General features: G+C 40.8%; 1 protein-coding gene across 3 annotated transcripts in view; it reads left to right on the forward strand.

Annotated features, from left to right (window-relative positions):
- Nucleotides 1-19,947, forward strand: part of tiam2a (TIAM Rac1 associated GEF 2a) — a 101,599-nt gene that overhangs the window by 58,651 nt on the left and 23,001 nt on the right. For all 3 annotated transcript variants that reach the window (XM_032547212.1, XM_032547210.1, XM_032547211.1), the window contains exons 6-15: nucleotides 122-346; nucleotides 3,259-3,444; nucleotides 3,520-3,663; nucleotides 7,107-7,163; nucleotides 12,554-12,730; nucleotides 14,353-14,457; nucleotides 14,557-14,635; nucleotides 14,754-14,843; nucleotides 14,936-15,154; nucleotides 17,410-17,504. In XM_032547212.1, coding sequence (XP_032403103.1) covers nucleotides 122-346; nucleotides 3,259-3,444; nucleotides 3,520-3,663; nucleotides 7,107-7,163; nucleotides 12,554-12,730; nucleotides 14,353-14,457; nucleotides 14,557-14,635; nucleotides 14,754-14,843; nucleotides 14,936-15,154; nucleotides 17,410-17,504 — 1,377 coding nt within the window. The remainder of the gene's footprint in view (nucleotides 1-121; nucleotides 347-3,258; nucleotides 3,445-3,519; nucleotides 3,664-7,106; nucleotides 7,164-12,553; nucleotides 12,731-14,352; nucleotides 14,458-14,556; nucleotides 14,636-14,753; nucleotides 14,844-14,935; nucleotides 15,155-17,409; nucleotides 17,505-19,947) is intronic.

The following is a 19,947-nucleotide window of genomic DNA, read 5'->3' on the forward strand; positions in this document are numbered from 1 at the left end:
GCAACCAGTAATGCACTAGCCATGCTGCAACATTTATTATCCTGCTGGTTTTGAACTTTGTCACTAAACTGAATGTCAGCCTTAAAGCCTTATCACATCCCCTTCTCTTTGTTCATCTCAGGCCAGCAACCAGACAGATTTGGAGAACTGGGTGACAGCCATCCATTCAGCCAGCGCCTCGCTGCTCGCTAAGCGACAGGGAAAGGAGGACACGGTTCGTCTGCTGCGGAACCAGGTACGCACGCTGCTGCAGAAGATAGACATGGATGGAAAGATGAAGAAGATGGCCGAGCTCCAGCTGACCGTAGTCAGTGACCCCAAAAACCGCAAAGCTATTGAGAACCAGGTGAGTTGAGAGGAAAATACAAAAAGAAATATTTTTAGTACTTTAAAATGTTTATGAGAATGAATCAGCCTGTGTCGGTGAGGATGCAGGTTAATTTTGGAACATTTCAAAAACCTTTAGTGTGCCATGATGCCCGAGTGGGTGCTCTACTTATTTTTTCTGATTTGGTGACTGTGGTGACAGGTCTGTGCGCTTAATTTTAGTCTGTGGGTGGTTAAAGTGGCCTGGATGCATCAGTCCCCAAATGCATAGCTAGGGGCTCAGGGGAGCTGCTTGTTCCTGGAGCATCAGATTGGGATTCCAGATGTTTTCTGGTAATAGGCTCTCAACATGCATTATCCTATTCCTCCTCCTCGAACAGCCTGAAGGGGGAAATCCAAAGCACTCAGTGCTGTGCTGTAGCCTACATACAGCAGATTACAGAGAGGCAGAAAAAAAGCCCATAGTTTAACTAGAAGCCTAATTCTTTTTACAAGAAACTACTTTTAGGTGAGGAGTCAGGCTGCTTATTTCCACAACTTGCAAGTCTTGTCAATTGACTGACATTCTGCATCATTTCTGCTGATGGTACTAAAAAAAAAAAAAAGCAAAACAAAGTCTCATAGTTATCGTAAAATGAATAAAAATCTAATCTTGCATGATGTATTCTCAACAGCTCACTGCAGGCATAACCATTAGAAATGTCACTGCCTGACTACCACCAAGCTGCCTGCGCTCACGTCTGTTTCCAATTAGCCAGCATGCCACCGCAGAGAGACAAGCCGGAGTTGGAGTGAATGATAGGGTCAGAAGTGGTACAGGACAGAACTCTGATAAAGGCGCCTCGAGGCTGATGATAAATTTAAGTTTCAGCGGGGTTGTCGAGCACCGACAGGGCACCACTTTGATGTCCCTTCCTACCCCCACACCCGTGTCTGCTCCAATCAGTACCAGCAGACCTTGTTTGATGTTGCCCTTCCCCCCCCAACCCCCCGACCCCCCCCAACACACAAACACACAAATGCCCATATGCACTTACACACCGTGTGCTCAGGTTTCACTAAAAGAATATTAATGCATTCAGGCTTTTGCAGATATTAAAGCAGAGAACAAGAAAAGTCAAACATCTGGTTAGAGAAAAAGTTTTCCAGACTGAGGTTCAAGTGTTGGGTCGGTAATCACTTCTGAAAGAAAGCCAGATCTTAAATCAAATCTGTTTCATTCATGAAGAAACAAAAATTTCAAACTCTAGCAAACAATCTGCATGTAATCCACTCTTTGCATAAATCGTCTAAGAAATTTTACACACAGAACATTTCAGGAAAAAAACTGACTTTTATTTTCCTGTCAGATCTGTTTTTGTTTTGAAATTTGTGCCACACGTATGTAAATAAATGGCTAAACTTGAAGAGGTCTCAGCCAATCTAAACAGGTGTGGGCTGCAGCAACATCAACAGTTCTCGAGTGCCACCATCCTGCTACTTTTGGATGCATCTCTGCTCCAGCGCACCTGAATCCATTGGAGGGTCAATAACCCAGACCTTTGCAAATGTTGCTGACTTGCCAAGGAGGTAATGCAGACTTTTATTTAAGCAGTTTTGGAGCAGAGAGGCATCCAAAAGTTGGAGAAGTGGAATTACCGATTGCCATTAATTAGAGTGTAATGGAAATGAAAGAAAAAAAGTATTTAAAAAAATCTGAAAACTGCAATATCAGTTTTATAAACACTTTTCTCTGACACCCCTAAATAAATCCCACTGCACCAGCTGCAGTCAGAAATCACCATTGTTTTTTTTTTTTTATTATTTGTAATTATTTTATTACAACAGTTTTTAGGGCCTCAATGATTTCCTTAGATGGAAGAGTTTGTGAAAAGAACAACTATTAGTCTTGGACCTTACAGATCTGATCTTTCCTTTTCTATCTTCTTAAATCTAGTCACTGTTAATAAAGAACAGGTATTTTCAATTTCTATATTTCTAAAACATAGCTAAGTAAAATCACCAGATTAAGCACATATTTTTGTAAAATCCACTTGCCTCACAGCTATTAAAACCTACGATTGTCTACATATTGAGACCACCTTACCTATCCACAGGGAAAAAAAGCAGACCTTTCGCCACAGTTGACAAGTGGGGGACATAAATCTGGTCCTCAATGACCAAGTAGTTTGCCAGATGTAGTATATTTTCAACAAGAAGAATTCACAGGGTAAGCTGGTCTTCCTGGCCTACTTGTTAACTGTGCCCACCTGCACAGCCACATAATTGTTCAGAGTGCATTAGCCGCACAGTAATTTCACCACAAGGCCTTTGTTTAAGATGTTTGTTTAAGGTGTTCATAAAATACCACCCTTTGGCCCTGTTCACAGTTTGCTCTTAATCCCGATGAATGCATGTTGATGTGAGCAAAACCCTAATGGGACATCGCCGTGGGTCCATTTTAGTAAATGAAGTCATAGCGCAGACGAGACCCATTAAACTCAGTTGTTATGGGGGGTTGTTTTAGCTTGAGTGTTCTCGTTAAAACCAGTCTCCAGCCAACAAAATGAGCACTTTTCTATAGCTAAAATAACATAACTGTATACTGGCAGTGTGGTGGAAGTTTATATGCGCAGTCTGTTCAACATCCCCCTGGTTCTCAAGACATAAAATGTGCATTTGGGTTTGCTGCTCACATAGAAACGCCTCTCTGTGAAATATACAGTCATTTGTCACCAGCAAACCTCCACCAAGACATGGTGTTGCCCTCCACCAGCATCTGCAAGCTATTACACTTTAAACTAAAACACTTGCCTGACCCTGCATCTCTTTTGATCCCCAAGTCCCCCCCTTCCCCAAAAGCACTCCTTGTTAAGTCATCACCCAAAGAAGTACAGTAATTCACATAAATCAAAATGTAAGCATTGTTTTGTTTTTTTTCCTTGCCATCAGATTCAGCAGTGGGAGCAGAACTTGGAGAGATTCAATATGGACCTCTTCAGAATGCGCTGTTACCTTGCTAGTCTTCAGGGGGGAGAACTGCCCAATCCGAAGAGCCTGCTTGCCATCGCTAGCCGTCCAACCAAGTCCACTCTGGGACGCCTTGGGGTTTTCTCTGTGTCTTCTTTCCATGCACTGGTGAGAAAGATGACCTTAGAATAGAGACAGACGTTGTTTTGTTGACTCTAGTCCTGATTCCGTACATCCCTTCAGATCTGTTCCAGGGACGAGGCCACAGCCAGGAGGCGTTCGTTGTCGGTGACTTGTGGCCAGCGAAAGAGAAGCATTTTCTCCTCTCTTAAAGGCCTGGACAACTTGACGAAACGTGGCCGGGACAAGAGACCCTCTGTAGCGCAGGTATTATTCAGCACAAAGACACATTTTAAACATAATCATCAATACTGACACCGTCACATTTTCTGTAAGTCTTACACTTAAAGGTTTCATCAAGCCTTTGAGTAATACGTCTACATTATCTTGTGAAAGTTTGGACACTTCTCCATTTTGTAACATTAAAACCACAAACTGAGTGGTTTGATGATGCTTCTCATCTGAGGATTTGTAGAAACTCTGCACTTGGGTTTCTTATGTATGAAATGTCCTGGTCAAATGAAAGTTCTTGCCATCTCTAGTAAAAGAACAATTTCTCCCTTCTTGCAGGTAATAAAAAGGCAGTGCAATGAATAGTTCAAAAAAGTAATGAAACATTTTAGGATGTTCTGTGATCAATTATCACAGGTCTGAGATGATTAATCATTCCATCTTATCTGTTCAGGAGAAGAATTTCACAAGTATGACCACAGAGTATTAGCATGCAGAATTGATGTGTGGACAAAGTGTATGCATACATATTTGAACATATGCTCTCGAGTCAGCCCTTCCATGTAAGTTGTACCTATTTGTTAAGAAAACAACCTGAAACCATGTTGCACTTTTGCTTACTTGCATGTATTTCTGCAGCACCTTCAGCACATTTTCACCCCCCCCCCCCATGTGGGCGTTTATTAATGAAGAGCACATAGGCTCACATCTCTCCTTGCTTCTTTCTAAGTCTGAGAGCAAACCTCTCATCAGCATGAGCACACGGGAACATTCCTTACCCAGGTGCAGATGGGGAAGTCTATCCTCTCAGGTTAGTAATTAGAGTTGCGCAGGCTGCCTATTTCTTAGTGCTAAATCAGTTATAAATCCTCCACTCGGCGCCCTCAGGGCCATGGACGACACTGAGGAAACACTTATTTACTGAAGCGTTTCATGGACCCCTGGGTTTTAGTTGAGAAGAGTGGGGTACATCTGAATGCCAAGACCTCAATATTTTTTATGAGCTAACAGGACAGCTACGAGTTAATTATAATCTTTAGGTGAACCCGTACTCCTTACGGCTTGCAGAATGTTCCCTGTCCTCTTTTGCTCCCTCTCATCTATCCCACCACCTGCTGTGTGATATTTATGTTTATGCATTTGTGCATGTCTGTCAGCATCTAGGTACACTTCCCCCTGTGTTGTTATTTTTCTATGGAGTTCCTGCCGCCAAGCTTAATTTAGGTGCAGTTCCATTTTGCTGTGCAGATGGCCAAGGTGGCGCTGTATCACACAGATGAATTATTAAAAGCTGTGTGTGGTAGATGGCATTCTCTGCTCTCTATCCTCACTCCTGTAGACTCCAGCAGATGGTTGGTGTAAAGAAGCTTAATGTTATGTATCATAGCTTCATAAACTTTCATTTTTCAAGGGTCCAAATCTGATTTGTAGATGAGATTAAAGGTCTGGAACAACTTGTGATGAAAATATTTATTTTATAAAATTTGTTTAAATCTCCTGCTCTCCTGTTTTATAACTAAGCACTTTGATTTGAATTTCAGAGCTATTAATGTCTAGTTTTATTGCTGCAATATATTGTCATGAGTGTTGTTGACCAAATGGATCAAATCACAGAGACAGAGCCTGTAACAGCAACCAATACAGTCTCTCTTCTTATTAAGAATGTCTGTGTAAAAAGTACACTGTCACTTAAATTTTAATTACCAAATTTCTCATGGATTTCAATTGTATTTTACACTCCACAATAATAGTAGTTTCTTCTTATGCTTCAATCTGAACTGTAAAAATCCCTGCTACCTTTTTGCAGTTCTTAAGGTTTAATTTGTTGCCAATAAGTGTCAGTACAGCACTTTGAATAGTTTTCAGAATGCTGGGTTTCACCTTTACATTCATTTTGTTCTCAGCATGACAAAGATGAGTCTATTTTTTATTTATTTTTTATTTTTTTGGATTTGAACTGAGACTTTTTGATGAGACAATCTCTCCAGAACACATCTAACTTAATTTCTGACTGTTTTTGTGACATATCTCTGCCTTTCTTGTCCTAAATCAAACATGTTGTCTTTTTACTCTTTACCTCTCCATCCTCTGCATAGGTAATCACTAGAATCTTGTGTTTTCTCTCGCTTTCCCTCTCATCATCTTTCTTCCCACCCCCGTTTCCAGCCCAATTCTCTAACACAAACAGTTCCTCAGAGCATAAACAGAGCGTTACCCAGCAGTCCTTCTCTGACAATTTCCATACTGACTCATCTATGTTGACTAAGCCTAAATCCCATTTACCACAGCAACGCTCTGCTCCAGAGCCTTGCCCTGAAGTCATGCTTTCACCCTTCCACTGTCCTTCCTTCTTGGTTACTGTTCCCTCGTCTATCTTAGCAGTGCTACAGTAGGGAGCTGGCCGTCGGTCGGCTGTGGGAAATAGGCCAAGGTCTGAGGATTTGTGGAAGCATTGGTAAATCTTTCTAAAATTAGACAGTTTACGGCGAAGCGGCACCGTTTATTGCCAGGTTATAAATGTACGCATGCTGAGGGGGAAGAGGAGACGTAAGATGAGGCCTCCTGCTACCATAACAGGGACTGGAAAGCTTTCTCTTGGATTGTTTTTGTAGTTAAGTAACTTCATGGCATTGAGTGTCACTTTCATATCAGTTTTAACAGTAGTGTGCATGCTATGACAGGAGTTTAAGATAATGGATTTGCTACTTGCATCTTTATCACTAAAGATACAAGTAGCAAATCTCGTTTGCTACAAGATTCGCAAACAAATCTTGCATAAAGCAAGCAATATTTCTTATTGAGCAATTTCTATCACATAAAAAATCATAAAAATATTTCCATGAGTTACAGTATTTATTTAAATTCAACACTTAAGTTATGGATTGTAACAGGCATCGAAATAAAACTTTTTTTGAGCATAACAACAAGGTCATATACTGCACGTATTATATCTAAGGGGACAGTGGAGCTTATTTTGACTAAACGTTTGAAGGAATGTTTTAACATTTTGTCTAGAACTATTCTTCTAGGTGAAAGGTCAAATATGAGTTGTCTGCTTCCACTATAAACCCCACAGTTTGAACAACACCATGAATTGGTAAAAGGTAATTGGTTAGAGAAGCTGGAGTCAATCAAGAAGCAGTCCTGGAGGGGAGAAATAGTGAGGATGCTTGTCCTCTCCTCTCATCTGCTATTGGACAATTTTCCTCTTTCATCTCTGCAATTGCTCAGCAGCCAACCCCTGTCTTCACACACACACATCACATTTCCACCATGCCCCCTTCAAAGACTACAAAAATCTAGTTTGGAAGCAGTATCAAAGTGCTGTTCTCGCCATGAGTAGTTTTTAATTAACTACCTAACTACCAGTGCTGTGTGTTTATTATTGTGTTACTGATGCCAAGGCTTTATGAGTCAGTCAGTCAGCATGGTGCCCTTCTGTCTGTGCTTTCTGACCATCCCTTCTTTTGATTTTTCAGGTCTTTGAGAGCGATGCTGGAGGTCAGACATCCATCCTGCCCCTCAGAAGTACAGAGGTGAGTCAGAAAATGTATTAATTCTGTCCACACACACACGCACACAAAAAACAAAACATTTCTGTCCAAAACGTGTGGCTCTGTTGATTATAGCATCATATAGCCTTAGTGCAACCACTGCTCTCTTTCCTGGTTTTGATTGTGGGCTGTGTGAAGATATTTTTACACACAAGGTGTTTGCATGATTGAGGGGATTAGAAAGCATGCGTGGGTCTGGCTGAGTATGTTACTTATTGAGGTTCAAAGCAAAGACTCCTTTCATGTTTATCTGTAGGTGTCTGCCAGATAAACACAGCAGATCTAACAGAAGAAGTTCAACATAGCCAAACTAGCACCCTCTTATACTCTGTTGTGCACTGAGTTTAGAGCATTGAGTGTTTGACAAATGTGTCAATCTGGGGAGACAGGAACATCAACCATTAAAGATTATCTTGGGATTTCATAATTGGGTCATTTCTAAATGACGTGGGCTGCACAGTGGTGCTGTTGACCTGTTGCCTTGCCTGTCTTGCGTTTGAATCTTGACCTGGGATCAGGATTCAAACCCAGAACCTTTATTGTGCTCACAAAGCATGATGTCGCATGTGTACTCTAACAATAGAAATGCACAAATTGGTGAAACCAATATTTCTCAATACTTCAGATTGTCTTGGTTTGGAGGATATCCTTAAACCAGGGGTGTCAAACTCCAGTCCTCCAGGACCACTGTCCTGCAGTTTTTAGATGTGCCACAGGTACAAAACACTGGAATGAAATGGCTTAATTACCTCCTTCTTGTGTAGATCAGTTCTCCAGAACCTTGCTAATTACCTAATTATTCTATTCAGTTGTGGTGCAGCAGAGGCACATCTAAAAGTTGCAGGGCAGAGGCCCTCCAGGACTGGAGTTTGACACCTGTGCCTTAGACAATATACAGGCCTTAGCAGCTTTAATACTGTACATGGTTCATCATTGGAGCAACAACTGAGATGTCTGTGTTCCATCAAGTCATCGTACTTTAAGTAATAGGTTGATGGCATATACTGCGAAGTGGTTTTGCAGAGTTTCGAAAACATACTTTATGGCCCTTTTGGATCAAAGATATATGTTTTGCAAAATTTACGTTGTGTGCAGAGTTAATATCAGTTTGCAAACATGCTTTAAATTTAATTTCTATGTTTCCGATGATCTCAGAAAGCCATAGAGTATCTGTCATGAGGAAATAACTCTTACAGACGTGCACAATAGATACTTTCAGGCATGGTAGGATTGGTGTCATGGAGATCATGGGTTAACTCACTGGAGGTTATGATTCATAGTAGGAGTCTGTGGTCAATGTGGCAAGTGTTAAAACTGGCCTCATTTAGGGTCTAGAAAGAGACTGATCAGGAAGTGGTTTAGGAAAACAATAAAGGCTTTCTTTAACTCTGAGCTGTAATGTTGACTTTAACGGTCTGGCTTCCTCTTTTAGTTAAGCATTGTAACTTCTCTCCATATATGGAAAATCTAAATCTTACAATAAAAAATTTAAATCATGGTTAAATCTCAAGGTATTTTTGATATGTTTATAGCTGTGTTTCCTCACAGTGTGAAAAAAAAAAGATTTAACACATTAGAGCAAGACATTTGTGAATGACTTTGTGTGATGTACTACTCGGTACTTAAATTCCCCTAAAAAGTCATCATCTTCCATTAAACCTTTTTTTCAGTAAGGCCAACTTGTGTTGGTGTGAGCAAGTGTCTAAGCTCCATTGTTACTTAAATGGTTTCTCAGAGAGCCGACAAGATATTCCAGCAGGCTGAGGATGTGCAGATGCTGTCTAGCTGTAGCTTGAAGGAAAGAAGCGAGCAGCTCCATGTGATGGGTCTGTCAGCTCTGCTGCCCTTATTGAGAGGTTAAAACTTATTCTGACTGAGATAGTTTTGCTCGTGACATCCACCCTCCACCCACTCGTGCTGTCTGCTGAGTAGTGAATTGATATGCTGTGACTGCATGAAAAATGACAGGTTTGACAGCTAGCACCACTTAAGAAAGTTATTTTATACTTAAAAGGTATTTACATCCAGTGCCTTTCTAAAATAATAATCCCTTGATATTTTTTGTGTTTTGTCATTTTATAATGATGAATATAAAGGTTATTCAGACCTTATATGATGAACTGTACAGTGAATAATTGTGACGTTTTACAAATAAAGGTTTCAAGCACAATTTGTTGTCTTTCCTAATTTGATTTTTTTTTAAATGCTCAGCCTGATTCGATAAAAAGCATCAAATTTTCAAGTTTTTTTTGCAGATTTTCATTTAAAATTAGGAATATACTTTGAGTAGGCCACTCTAGCAAATGTTTGAAACCATTTCATTGTAGCAAGGGTTAGTGTTAGGGAATTTCTTGCCCTGTTTGTAGTCATTTATAGACTCCAGCAGGTTTTCTTTCTTCTGGGGTTTCTCTGTATTTAGTGCCATTCAACTCCATATCAACTGTAATCCCTGTTAAAGAAAAGCATTCCCACAGCATGATGCTCTCACTACCATGTTGTACTAGGTTGATAAGTGCTCCAGGAGATATTCAGAGCTTTGAATTTTGTTTTATGACCTTAATCTGAATGTTGTTCCTGACCTGTGGTGTGTTCATTTTATCTACATTATGCTGTTTGTTAGTGAACATTTGTTAGGTCCCAATAGGTCTGCAGATAATAGATATATTTAAATTTGACTCATGTTATCACCTATTTACTGATAAGATCAAAAATGTGTTTTTCACAAGAAATACCAAAACAGTACATTGTAGCATGAGGTTTCTAAAGAAACAAAAGGCAAAACGTTTTGAAGGATATGAATACTTTAAGTGAGCATTCGTATATCTATTGTTTTACAAATGTAGTTTCATCCATTTTCTCTCTCTCTTTCTCAGTGGCTGGTTCCCAGACTGAATTAAAAGCAGCTGGACAGATTTTTGTCTTTTCTTCCCTGGCTCTTGTCCAGTGTCCCATCACCTCCCATCCATAACATACTGACCCTCTTTGGCTGTCGTTGCCTCTCAGCACACTCCACTAACTCCAAATGCACACATGCAGCTTTAAATCCTAAATTCTGGCAAAGATATTGTCAGAAACATCCAAAGCGTTTGCTGGGTGGCCACTGAAATCACTTAGTCCAAGAAATAAGGTGGATTAAGGAAGTTTGGGTGGAGCTTTTGGGAAATGAAGAGTAAACTTTTAAGGACTGTAAAAGATGAAAGTTGCTTTTTTGAGGTCCACTTGTACTCAGCGCTGTAATATTTGTGCTGCTCAGGGTAACAAGATGGCTGTTTTTGTGCACCGCCCGTTACTCTGCGACTCGTAGGGGGAAATGGCTTACTGGGAAATAATTTCCACACTTGAATTGAAACACTGCATTCACACACACCACAACAGAGCACCTGTTGAAGTCCACCGTCAAGGTGGGGCCTCCTGCTAATATTTGGCCGCCATTCATGGAAACAGGCAACCGTCGGCCCTCTCTCTAACCATGAATGAGCATACAGTGTTAGTCAGTTGTTGGTCAAGCTGCCGTTGGAAACCACATTTTGAATTTCTGGGTGCACGTATGTTTCTGGGAACACGTGCGAGGTCGTGTTGGGAACCATGCTTCAGTGACGCAGAGCTTGCTCATCCTTTGTCACCACATTTCACCTCGCATTACATTTCAGAGAAATCACTAGTGAATCTTGACATGTTCCCTCTTTACGACAGGCAGGGGGCGCGGGGGGGATTTCATTCATGCACAAACTTCTAAGTTGTCATTTAGCCAGAAAAGGAGACAAATGTTTGTATGTTGATGTTTCTTGAAAGAGCATGTGTGTGTGTTTGTGAAGCCATGCAATGCTCTGAATCAGAGATGTTTGCTTGTCCCTTTAGGCGGTTTGTCTAGCAGGGGGAAAAAGGTCTTTTTCCTCTTGAGCTGATTCATCAGACCAAGCAAGCAGCATATGAAATTGACAGACCTCATACACATTGGATAAAAAAAAAAAAAACTCAGTCACACACACATCACTCTCCATTTATTGGTCCCATAATGCATTTGCAATTATCCCCCCTCACTGCCATGTTTGGGTTTAACTTGATATTGTCGGTATATTTGCTGCGGAGCCTTTCCTCATGATCTATGGCCGTAATAATTGTGGCTTTAAGCTGCGATTGTGGTGCCGGCCCCCGACTCCACGACGCAGCAGTGGTGTTTTTTTTTCCCTCCAGAGACACAAAGTCTCAACCAAAAGCCCCAAATGGCTGCCTGAGAGGCCTAGAGAGGGGCTAACCCCCCACCTTAATACCCAACTCAGACCTTGCTCCTAATGCCACAAATACTGCAGCTTGTAATTACCTCCAAGATCTTGGAATCATTTCCAAGCACATTGTCGATGTACATTACAAGCCTTGCAAAAGTCTTTATACACTCTTGAACAGTTTCACATTTTTCGTGTATAAACCACAAACTTGAATGTATTTTATAGGGAGGTTTTTTTTTATTTTTATTGATGGACCAACACAAAATATTGTAAGGGGAAGAGGAAAAAAAAACGTGTGGAATCTTGCAACATTTTGTTTATGCAGATAAAATCTGAAGAGTGTGGCATGCCATTGTATTCAGTTCCCCTGAATCACTCCTGAAAATAAAAAAACCCGAAACATTTTGCTGAGGTTACAGCTGCAGGGCTGCGTCTCAACCTCTTTTGCATTTCATTGATTGAAATTTGACCTATTTTTCTTTGCAAAATATCCCAAGTTCCATCAGATGGTATGTTGTTTCTAACATTTTGTAGCTCCAGCTTTATATTTGGGGTTGTTGTCTGGCTGAAAGGTAAACCTCTATTACAGTCTCTGTTCTTTTGCAGTCTCCAATGGATTTTCTTCCAGCACTACAGTGTATTTCACATCACTGCCATTTTTCATGGTGGATATGTTAGTTTTTCAGCTATTTATTAAAAATATTTAGGGAAAATGTTTTTTTCCTTCTACTGTTCAATTATACCCATACTTTCTGCCTACAATAAATGGGTATGATTACTTTATAACACATTGAGCCTCTATCTGATGTCAGCACCAGGCAGTTTGGCCCTTGTCAATCATCTTGTGTACAGAGCTATAATCATGACTATAATGTGCAGCAACTGCCATCTATGGATGTTAAATGAATTTCTGAAAACCTAATTGTTGGACATCTTTGCTCTACTGCTTGATCTGGAGCCAAGCATTCAGACTAATGGAGCTGTATTGATTTGTGTGCTTTGACTCACAGTCACTCCCTCCTCGATTACCTTTTGTATCTCGTGTTTATCCCTTTATACTTCCTCTCTTTCTAATGCTGCTTATCCTCTTCACTCTGCTGATCCCTTTTGGGACTTACCTTAATTTTCCCCCCTTTTTTTCCACAGAAGCTCAACATGTTGACCAGCATTTACTCCATGTCGCCACCCGACGGGGGCATTTGGGACAACGTCGACGCTTCCTCAGACATGCTGACATGCGTGCACATGCCGGATGGCCTGACGGTCCAGCTTTCCATCAGAAAACATCAGACAGCAGCCGACCTTCTTTGTGCAGCCTGCAAGGTTGGTTTTCAAAGAAATGACATGTCGCCAGAGTGAGAGGACAATATTTCTGACAGCTGAGGGGAAAAAAGTGAATAGAAGCAGTGAGGTCATTTGGATTTCATTGTGTAGTGTAGGAATTCATGCAAATTTAATAGGCAAATATAATATTTTGAAGTCATGCAAGCTTTAAATATTGAAAGTATGAAGCATAAATAAATCATATGTGGTTGCTAAATTGTTTTTAAAGCAGTCAAGTCTTATCAAAAGCACTTTCTGAGCCATGGGTTTGCAAAAAAAAAAAAGTGTGTGCAATATATGGATGATGACGCATCATCTATATCCTCAGTGTTGGGGGAATTTATTGAATGCTGTGTGATCGCTTATTGGAAGACAGGAAAAAAGTTGTGACAGTTTTTCTAAAATAAATTTGCTAAATGTGGGTCAGCTACCACAGATGGCACAAGTGGGGAGTGAACTGCCAGACCACCTGTTTGTGAAAGTTTATCAGCGAAAACAGAAGGGTGTTTTACATTGCAATCCTTTTTATGTCCTGTGTCAGTGCAAAACGCCTGCTGATGTTTTGCAGGTTGCGTTAAATCAGCATAGCGCTCTTGCTTTGCTTAAGTAAAAAATATTTTTCTGTATCTGAGGTAAATTAAGGAAATGGTCTTTCAGTTCAACTATTTTCTTTATCAGTATTTTAACCTCCCTTCCAACCACAGCATATTGCTCAAAATATGACTTAATAAGCTGTTCATTTCAAAATGGACCGACAGTGTTTGAGTGACCTGACAAATCACTCTGTGTAAAGCTTTGACAGCTATGTTACTGTAGTGTAGTTAAAACCTCATTAGTAAAATATGATTTTGTGGAGAATAGCGAGAATTGCACAATCACTGCCAATGTTATAAAGTAAGTGACGCACATGTAGGAGGAAATGCTGATGCATTCCTGCGCACAACAGGTTAACAATGACGGTCACAATGACAGCAACATCAGAATGTTGACAGACTTCTTGTATTTTTTCTCAAAGTCATTTACTGCTGTGGTATATTCCAGGTACTCTCTGCTCGAGTCAGAGCTTTTAGGTCCCTCCGTAAGATGCCAGTTTGTTAGGTCTACAAGCTGAGCATGTGCTGGGGACCCTATTATCACCGTGTTATCACTACTTTTGTTTTAGTTAGCTTTTTTCATTCATGCTTATTCCATATTTTGTATTTTATTTATGGCAACAAATATAGTTATCATGACCAACAAGCCGTAACACAGCTCAGCCAAGTTGTAAAAATTGTGTTTGGCCTTTAAGTAAACAGACATTTAAACTTTGTTGTTAGAGTTGAGTCACAACTTCTGAAGCTTCTGCAGCAGTATTTGAAGTTGCACTGTGTAGGAGTTGTTTAGTTTCTGACTTTGTACTGCTCCCTGTGAATGACTGCACAAACATTGACACATGCACGCCCAACATACGAGCAATTGCTTGGGCAATGCATCTTTGTGTCTCTCCGCCACGTGAAAAGTTAGTAAATAATTTACACCTCTGCTGCACAGCAGCTGCACAGCTAAGTACTGGTCCATGAAATATGCTACATTGTTGTGTTCATGCAGACTGCTGAACATTAAAGGGCCTCTTGTGTAAACAGGTGAAGCAGCTGGACCCAGGTTTGCACTGCATCCGGCTACACAGACAAGCAGGGCAGAATGTGGAAGTTCGATATCTGGCTCCTGCCGAGCTCCTCCACGACGTGGTGAGAAGGACGTGCATGCACTGTCTGAACAACACAAATAACTCTTTATTATTCTGGCTTTTTTATTGTGTATTGATTTTATTTTCTATCTCGCCTTAGGTCTGGGATCAGCTGGAGGTGGTCTCTGCTAATGTGTTTGCGCTGCACATGAGAAGGCCGAGCAGCACCCCTGACTTTGGTGAGCCAGCTTGTGGACAAATTAATGCTTAATTAAAATGATGTTTACTCATGCCTCATAAGTTTTATTTAATTCATCTTCTCTTTGAACTTTTTATTTTATTTTTTTCAATCCTCAGGTTTTGCCATAACAGGACACATTGACAGTCAGAGGAACAGCAGGATTTTTGTGAGCGAAGTTCTCTCCGATGGGCTGGCTTTCAGTGGAGGTGGCAGCTTCTCACTTTCCCTCAAGTTTAAATCATGTCGCAGGTGCTCCCTCGGCCGCTTTTTCCTGAAACACACCTGCGTTTGCATGCAGGTCTCCGTCCAGGCGACGAGATCCTGGTGCTGAATGGCCAGTGTGTGTCTGCTCTGGACCTGGCCTTGATCCAGACTCTGTTTTCTGAACGGACCCTGCACCTGAGGCTTCGACGGGATGGCCCCACGCCATCAGCTCGGATGTCGGACTGCCCTGCTCCTTTAGGCAAACGCAGCCAGGAGGTCCGCAGCAAGCATCACCGAGCCAAGTCCTCTTCAGGTGCATTCATTTTTTCACATTCGAGCTGTGTCTCCTTACATTAAACACTGGGACAATAAGTTTCACTGAAGATCTGACTAATTTTGCAGCTTAGTCTGTTTTTGTGATCGGATACTTCTAATGTATATCTGGTCATCAGTTTAACACTGTATCGAAAAATCCTTTGTCATTCTCCAGAAAAGATTATGCAGAAGTGGAAACCTCAAGGTTATTTTCTCTTCCTGCATGTTTGCAGCTTTTGTTTATGTGCATGTAAGTTTATGCAAATAGAAAAGTTCTGCTCTGCTGCCCAACATTTACTGTAATGCCTGAGACTGTTGGTAGTTTTGACACTTGAGCCACAAAATTACCAGCTCACTTCTGTTTTAGTTAAGATCTCCACTTCCTCAGAGTCGGTCTTTTTCACAGAGGAAAGCTAAAAGAGAAATGCAAAAAGAAGTTTAGATGAAGCTTAACAGTTTTACTTGAATCGGAGGTAGAGAAAAGGCTGGAAGAGGTCTTTGACTGCAGGAGGCTCATAATCTCCATGAGTGTATGGTGTCCTGTCAGGCCAGTTTAATCTCCCGGTGGATGCGAGGTGACAGAGGTGAACGGTAAGGTCATTCATCACGCCACACAGGCACAGCTGATACCGGGCAGGCAAAGCTTTTCACTGAAACAAACAAAAAAATGTTGTTCTAGGTGCCATTAACTTGGAAACTTAACCTCAGGATGTTTATGATATGAACTTTGACCCTCTTGATGCATTTTTTTTCTTCCAATTTTTAAAATGTTGCTGCTGTCCCTCATTTACAATCTACAGAAGATTTTGTGCTGCACATAAACAAAAAGCTTCAGTTTCACTGAAAGTGTTAATTGTCATCTTAATTATAGCTATTCATTAGCGTTTCCTCCAGCATAGACATAATTGAACACAAAGGGATTAATGACTTGAAGGCCTCATTATGGCAGTTTTAAGTGATCAAAGCGCCTGCAGTTTTTGTTCTTCGGCCCTAGAGGGCGTCTGCTCCAAGGCATGGCTGATGAGGAGAGGAGGAGGTAAATGCTGCCAGCAGAGGAATTAACGGTTGTATGACAGGAATTACAAAAAGCCTTTGTTTTCTCTGGAAGATAGCATTCTGTTTTATTTTTAGAGATCCTGATGTACAAAATAAAGGATGAGAGAAATGGAAGTTGATTATATCTTTAGAAAATCTGCTCCAGCAGTAAAAGATTTGTTGACAGTGATTGCAGGCTTAAAAAGAAGTTTTTTTTTCTTTTGTTTCCTGCTGTTACTTTGGCCCGTCTCCCAGGCTACAATCACAGTTTATGTGTTTTATCTGCCAACTGCTAGAGAGTTTGCCCTTGAGATGTTGGATCTCAAAGCACTCACTTTCCTCTTTTCTGACACCATCATCCTGCGATCAGCAGTAACATGCAAATAAGCATGTTATCTAGAAGAAGCTTTATCTTTTTATCTTTAAGTAGGATTCAAAAGAGATTTGTTGGTGGATTCTAATAAACGTATTCAAATAAAAACTGAAACTCATATACATTCGTTACACACAGATTTGAAGGGTTTACTTCTCTAATTTTGATGATTATGGCTAACAGCTAATGAAAATTAAAATGAGATTTTTCTGATTATTTTATTACATGTAGACAAAAATGTTAATCTTCGTACAGGAATGTGATGTTATTGTTGACACAATCGTGGAAATTGTTCAGCAGGCAGGTATTGACACTCTACACAGGAGGGTAATCAAAGAAAAGATCGTTGCTAAAGTCGCAAGCCATTCAGAGAGCAATGGATCCTGGCATGTTTAGCTTCCACTAAGCTTTAATGGAAAGCTCAGTGGAAGGATGAAGTGTAGCAGAAAGAAAAGGCACAGGCATAACTGCATCCTTCAGAAGATTGCGAAACTACTCTTGAATGGTAGTTCTAAACTCTTGAACTACCATTCAAGAGTTTAGAGGAGATTTATTAGAAGTGGACTCCAGCTGGGACTGGTGCTTCACCTTTCTTCTCCTGATTAACTAGAGGTACTTGTCTCTATTCAGAAACTCCCATGTGTGTCCTGCTTGGCACATCTCTGTGAATGCATGCCTCATTTGTGGTATGAGAACTTTTGAAGTTTCAGGCAACAATGTTGGTTTAAAAATGGAACAAACCAGCATTGTTTTTGTGGTTTGGTAGGATGAGCTGCAGCAGAAAAACCACAATAGTTTAAATGAAACAGCTGTGTGACAACCTTTCTGTTGCTCTTTTTCTCCAGATGTGTTTGCTGCAGCAGACAATGGAGAATCTTTACGCGTAGGCCTGGAGAATGATCACTCCCACTGTGCCCACAGGCTCGTACAACACAGCAAGGTAAGATGGGCTTGAGTGGGTATGCTGTACCTTCTCCATCTTTCCTAGACCGTGTGTGTGTGTGTGTGTGTGTGAGTGAATGTCTGTTTGTGGATGGGAAGAAGGTAAAAGAACCGTACACGTCGCTTTGAGCCTGCGCCCACTTGTGTGGCAGCTATGGGGCCATCACAAGGCAGACTGGCACCAATCCGTAGCATTACCATAATTAGGATCCTCCGTCATAGCCACCAGTATAAACACAGCTTATTACTGTCACACAGACAGGAGAGGAGGCTGTTGTGCTCTCCCACTTCCTCAGGCGCACGTACACACATGAAGATGAACACATGTGAGAGGAAGGCCTGCGAGGGCTGAAAGTGACTTTATTTTGTGTGGTAATTAATCGAAACAGACTGGTTTTTCTCACCAGTTGTTCTTTAATTTGTCTTAAAGAGTCTTGGCTTTGGCCCAGTGCACTGCAGATAATGTGACCAAATCATTTTATAGGAGTTCTGTCTTTTTTTAAATAATTATTTAATAACATTTGGTGAATTCTGATGCCTATTTTTGTTTGATCATGTTTTTTTCGTAAACTGCTTTTAATTGAAGTCATTAAAGCGTGAGCCTGCCCCCCGGGGAGTTGTTCTTTTTTTCCCTCTGCAATGTAGAAATGTAATGTGCTAAAATCTGTACAGCAGTGTTTATTGAGAGCACTAATGAGTGTGTGTGGTCACTGGAAAAAAAGCCAGGTGTTAATGATGTAGACATGGCTCAGTGCCTGAAAGCTTATGAGCGCGTACGTTCATACATATTCACCTTCTCTCTGCTCACATTCTACATCCTACCAGACAAAGCCGAGTACTGTGATTGTTGTTGCAGTTGTGAGTGCGTGTTTGGCTAATTTCCTCATTGTGTAATTTGTGCTAAACGGGAAGGGATGCCTATTTACTGCAGGGACTTTTAGACAGAGATTTTGTGCCAAATATTTGGAAAGCTTCCCTAATTGCTGCTTGCCTAATTGCCTGTGCGGGAAAAAAAAAAAAAAACACCACCCAGCGTTTGACCTGAGGTCAGCCACGAAGAAGCCTGGAGAGAACAAGCCTCTTCTTCTCTATTCTTTTTGTTTGCCCAGCGACATGAGTCAGTCCTACTGTGCTGGGATCTGCACTGCACCACTTCTGCTGCTCAGCTCCCTGCCGGTTGTGTTTTTACTGGGGAATGAATAGAATATAGGTGTGTGTGTGTGCAGGAAGGATTCCCTGCGATGTGTGCCACTTGCGTCACTGAGGCACAAAAGGAGACAAATGCCACTTTTTTGATCAGCTATGTCAGGCACTGTGATGGGAATTTAAAAATAAATGGAGATAAAACACAGGGCAAGATATTGCTGCTAGTAAATCACATTTTTGCTTTCATGCAGAGCTGGATTTAATCACAGTGCAGCCGTCTGCTCATTCTCCACGGCAGAGAGAGAGAAAAATTGAGTCACCGGGTAGAAAATCGTCCCCACATCAGCAAATGGGTTTGTGCCTGCCTGCACGATATAAAAGTCAAGGGAGAAAGATAGAGGAGAAGGAAGAATTTCAAGTCTCTTGTTGCATCTTGTAATCAGCGGCCTCATTAGAGAGCGACCACCTTTGATTAATTGGTCGGCTGCAATGCAGTTTGCTCTAACACAAGAGAGATCTTCACGTGTCTGTTCTCGTTGTAGGTGTCGTTTACCATCACTGTAATCCATGTGTTGGTGTTGCATAATGAAACATTTGGATTGAGAGCACCATAGCAAACAGTTTAATACAGCGATGTGGTTCTGTTATGAGCTGAACCAATCGATTGTTGATGTCAGCTAAAGTGGTCCTGGATAACTCCCACAAGACACCTGAAGCTAAACTGGTTTGTTATGGATAGAGGGCGGAAAGATGCTTACAGGCAACATTAAAACAGATGGGTTTTTTCCCCCTATTTGTTTTCTTATCCCTCTAAATCTAGAAGTAGCTGAACATTGTGTTGGGTTGGTGTGATAAACTTGAGTAAATATATGCTTTATTAAGAAAGTTTCACAAAAAAACCTAAAGCAGAAATACTTTACAGTCCATTTCTACTGCTACCAAAATAATATAGGATTATGTAAAATAATTAAGAAAGATAGATAAATTCTATATGATTCATTAGTGCGCTCTTATGTAAAGAGCACACTAATAGAACATAGGTGTGTGTGTGAGTGTGCATCACACACACACACACAGCCGAGTGCATCTAGCCTGCACTCGGCTGCTTAACAGACATCCAGCTTATAGTTTGCCAACTGGACTTTCAAAAAAAAAAATACTTTACTTAGAATTAAATTAATAAACATTATGGCATGTTAGTTTCCACACCATGACCATCTGTGTATTTTTGTCACCAGAACTATTCTCAAATGGTCAAATTTATCTTTTTGAAATTGTGAGAAAACTGAGTGATA

Source organism: Xiphophorus hellerii, chromosome 19 (genome assembly GCF_003331165.1).
Source record: "Xiphophorus hellerii strain 12219 chromosome 19, Xiphophorus_hellerii-4.1, whole genome shotgun sequence".
Classification (NCBI taxonomy): Eukaryota; Metazoa; Chordata; class Actinopteri; order Cyprinodontiformes; family Poeciliidae; genus Xiphophorus; species Xiphophorus hellerii.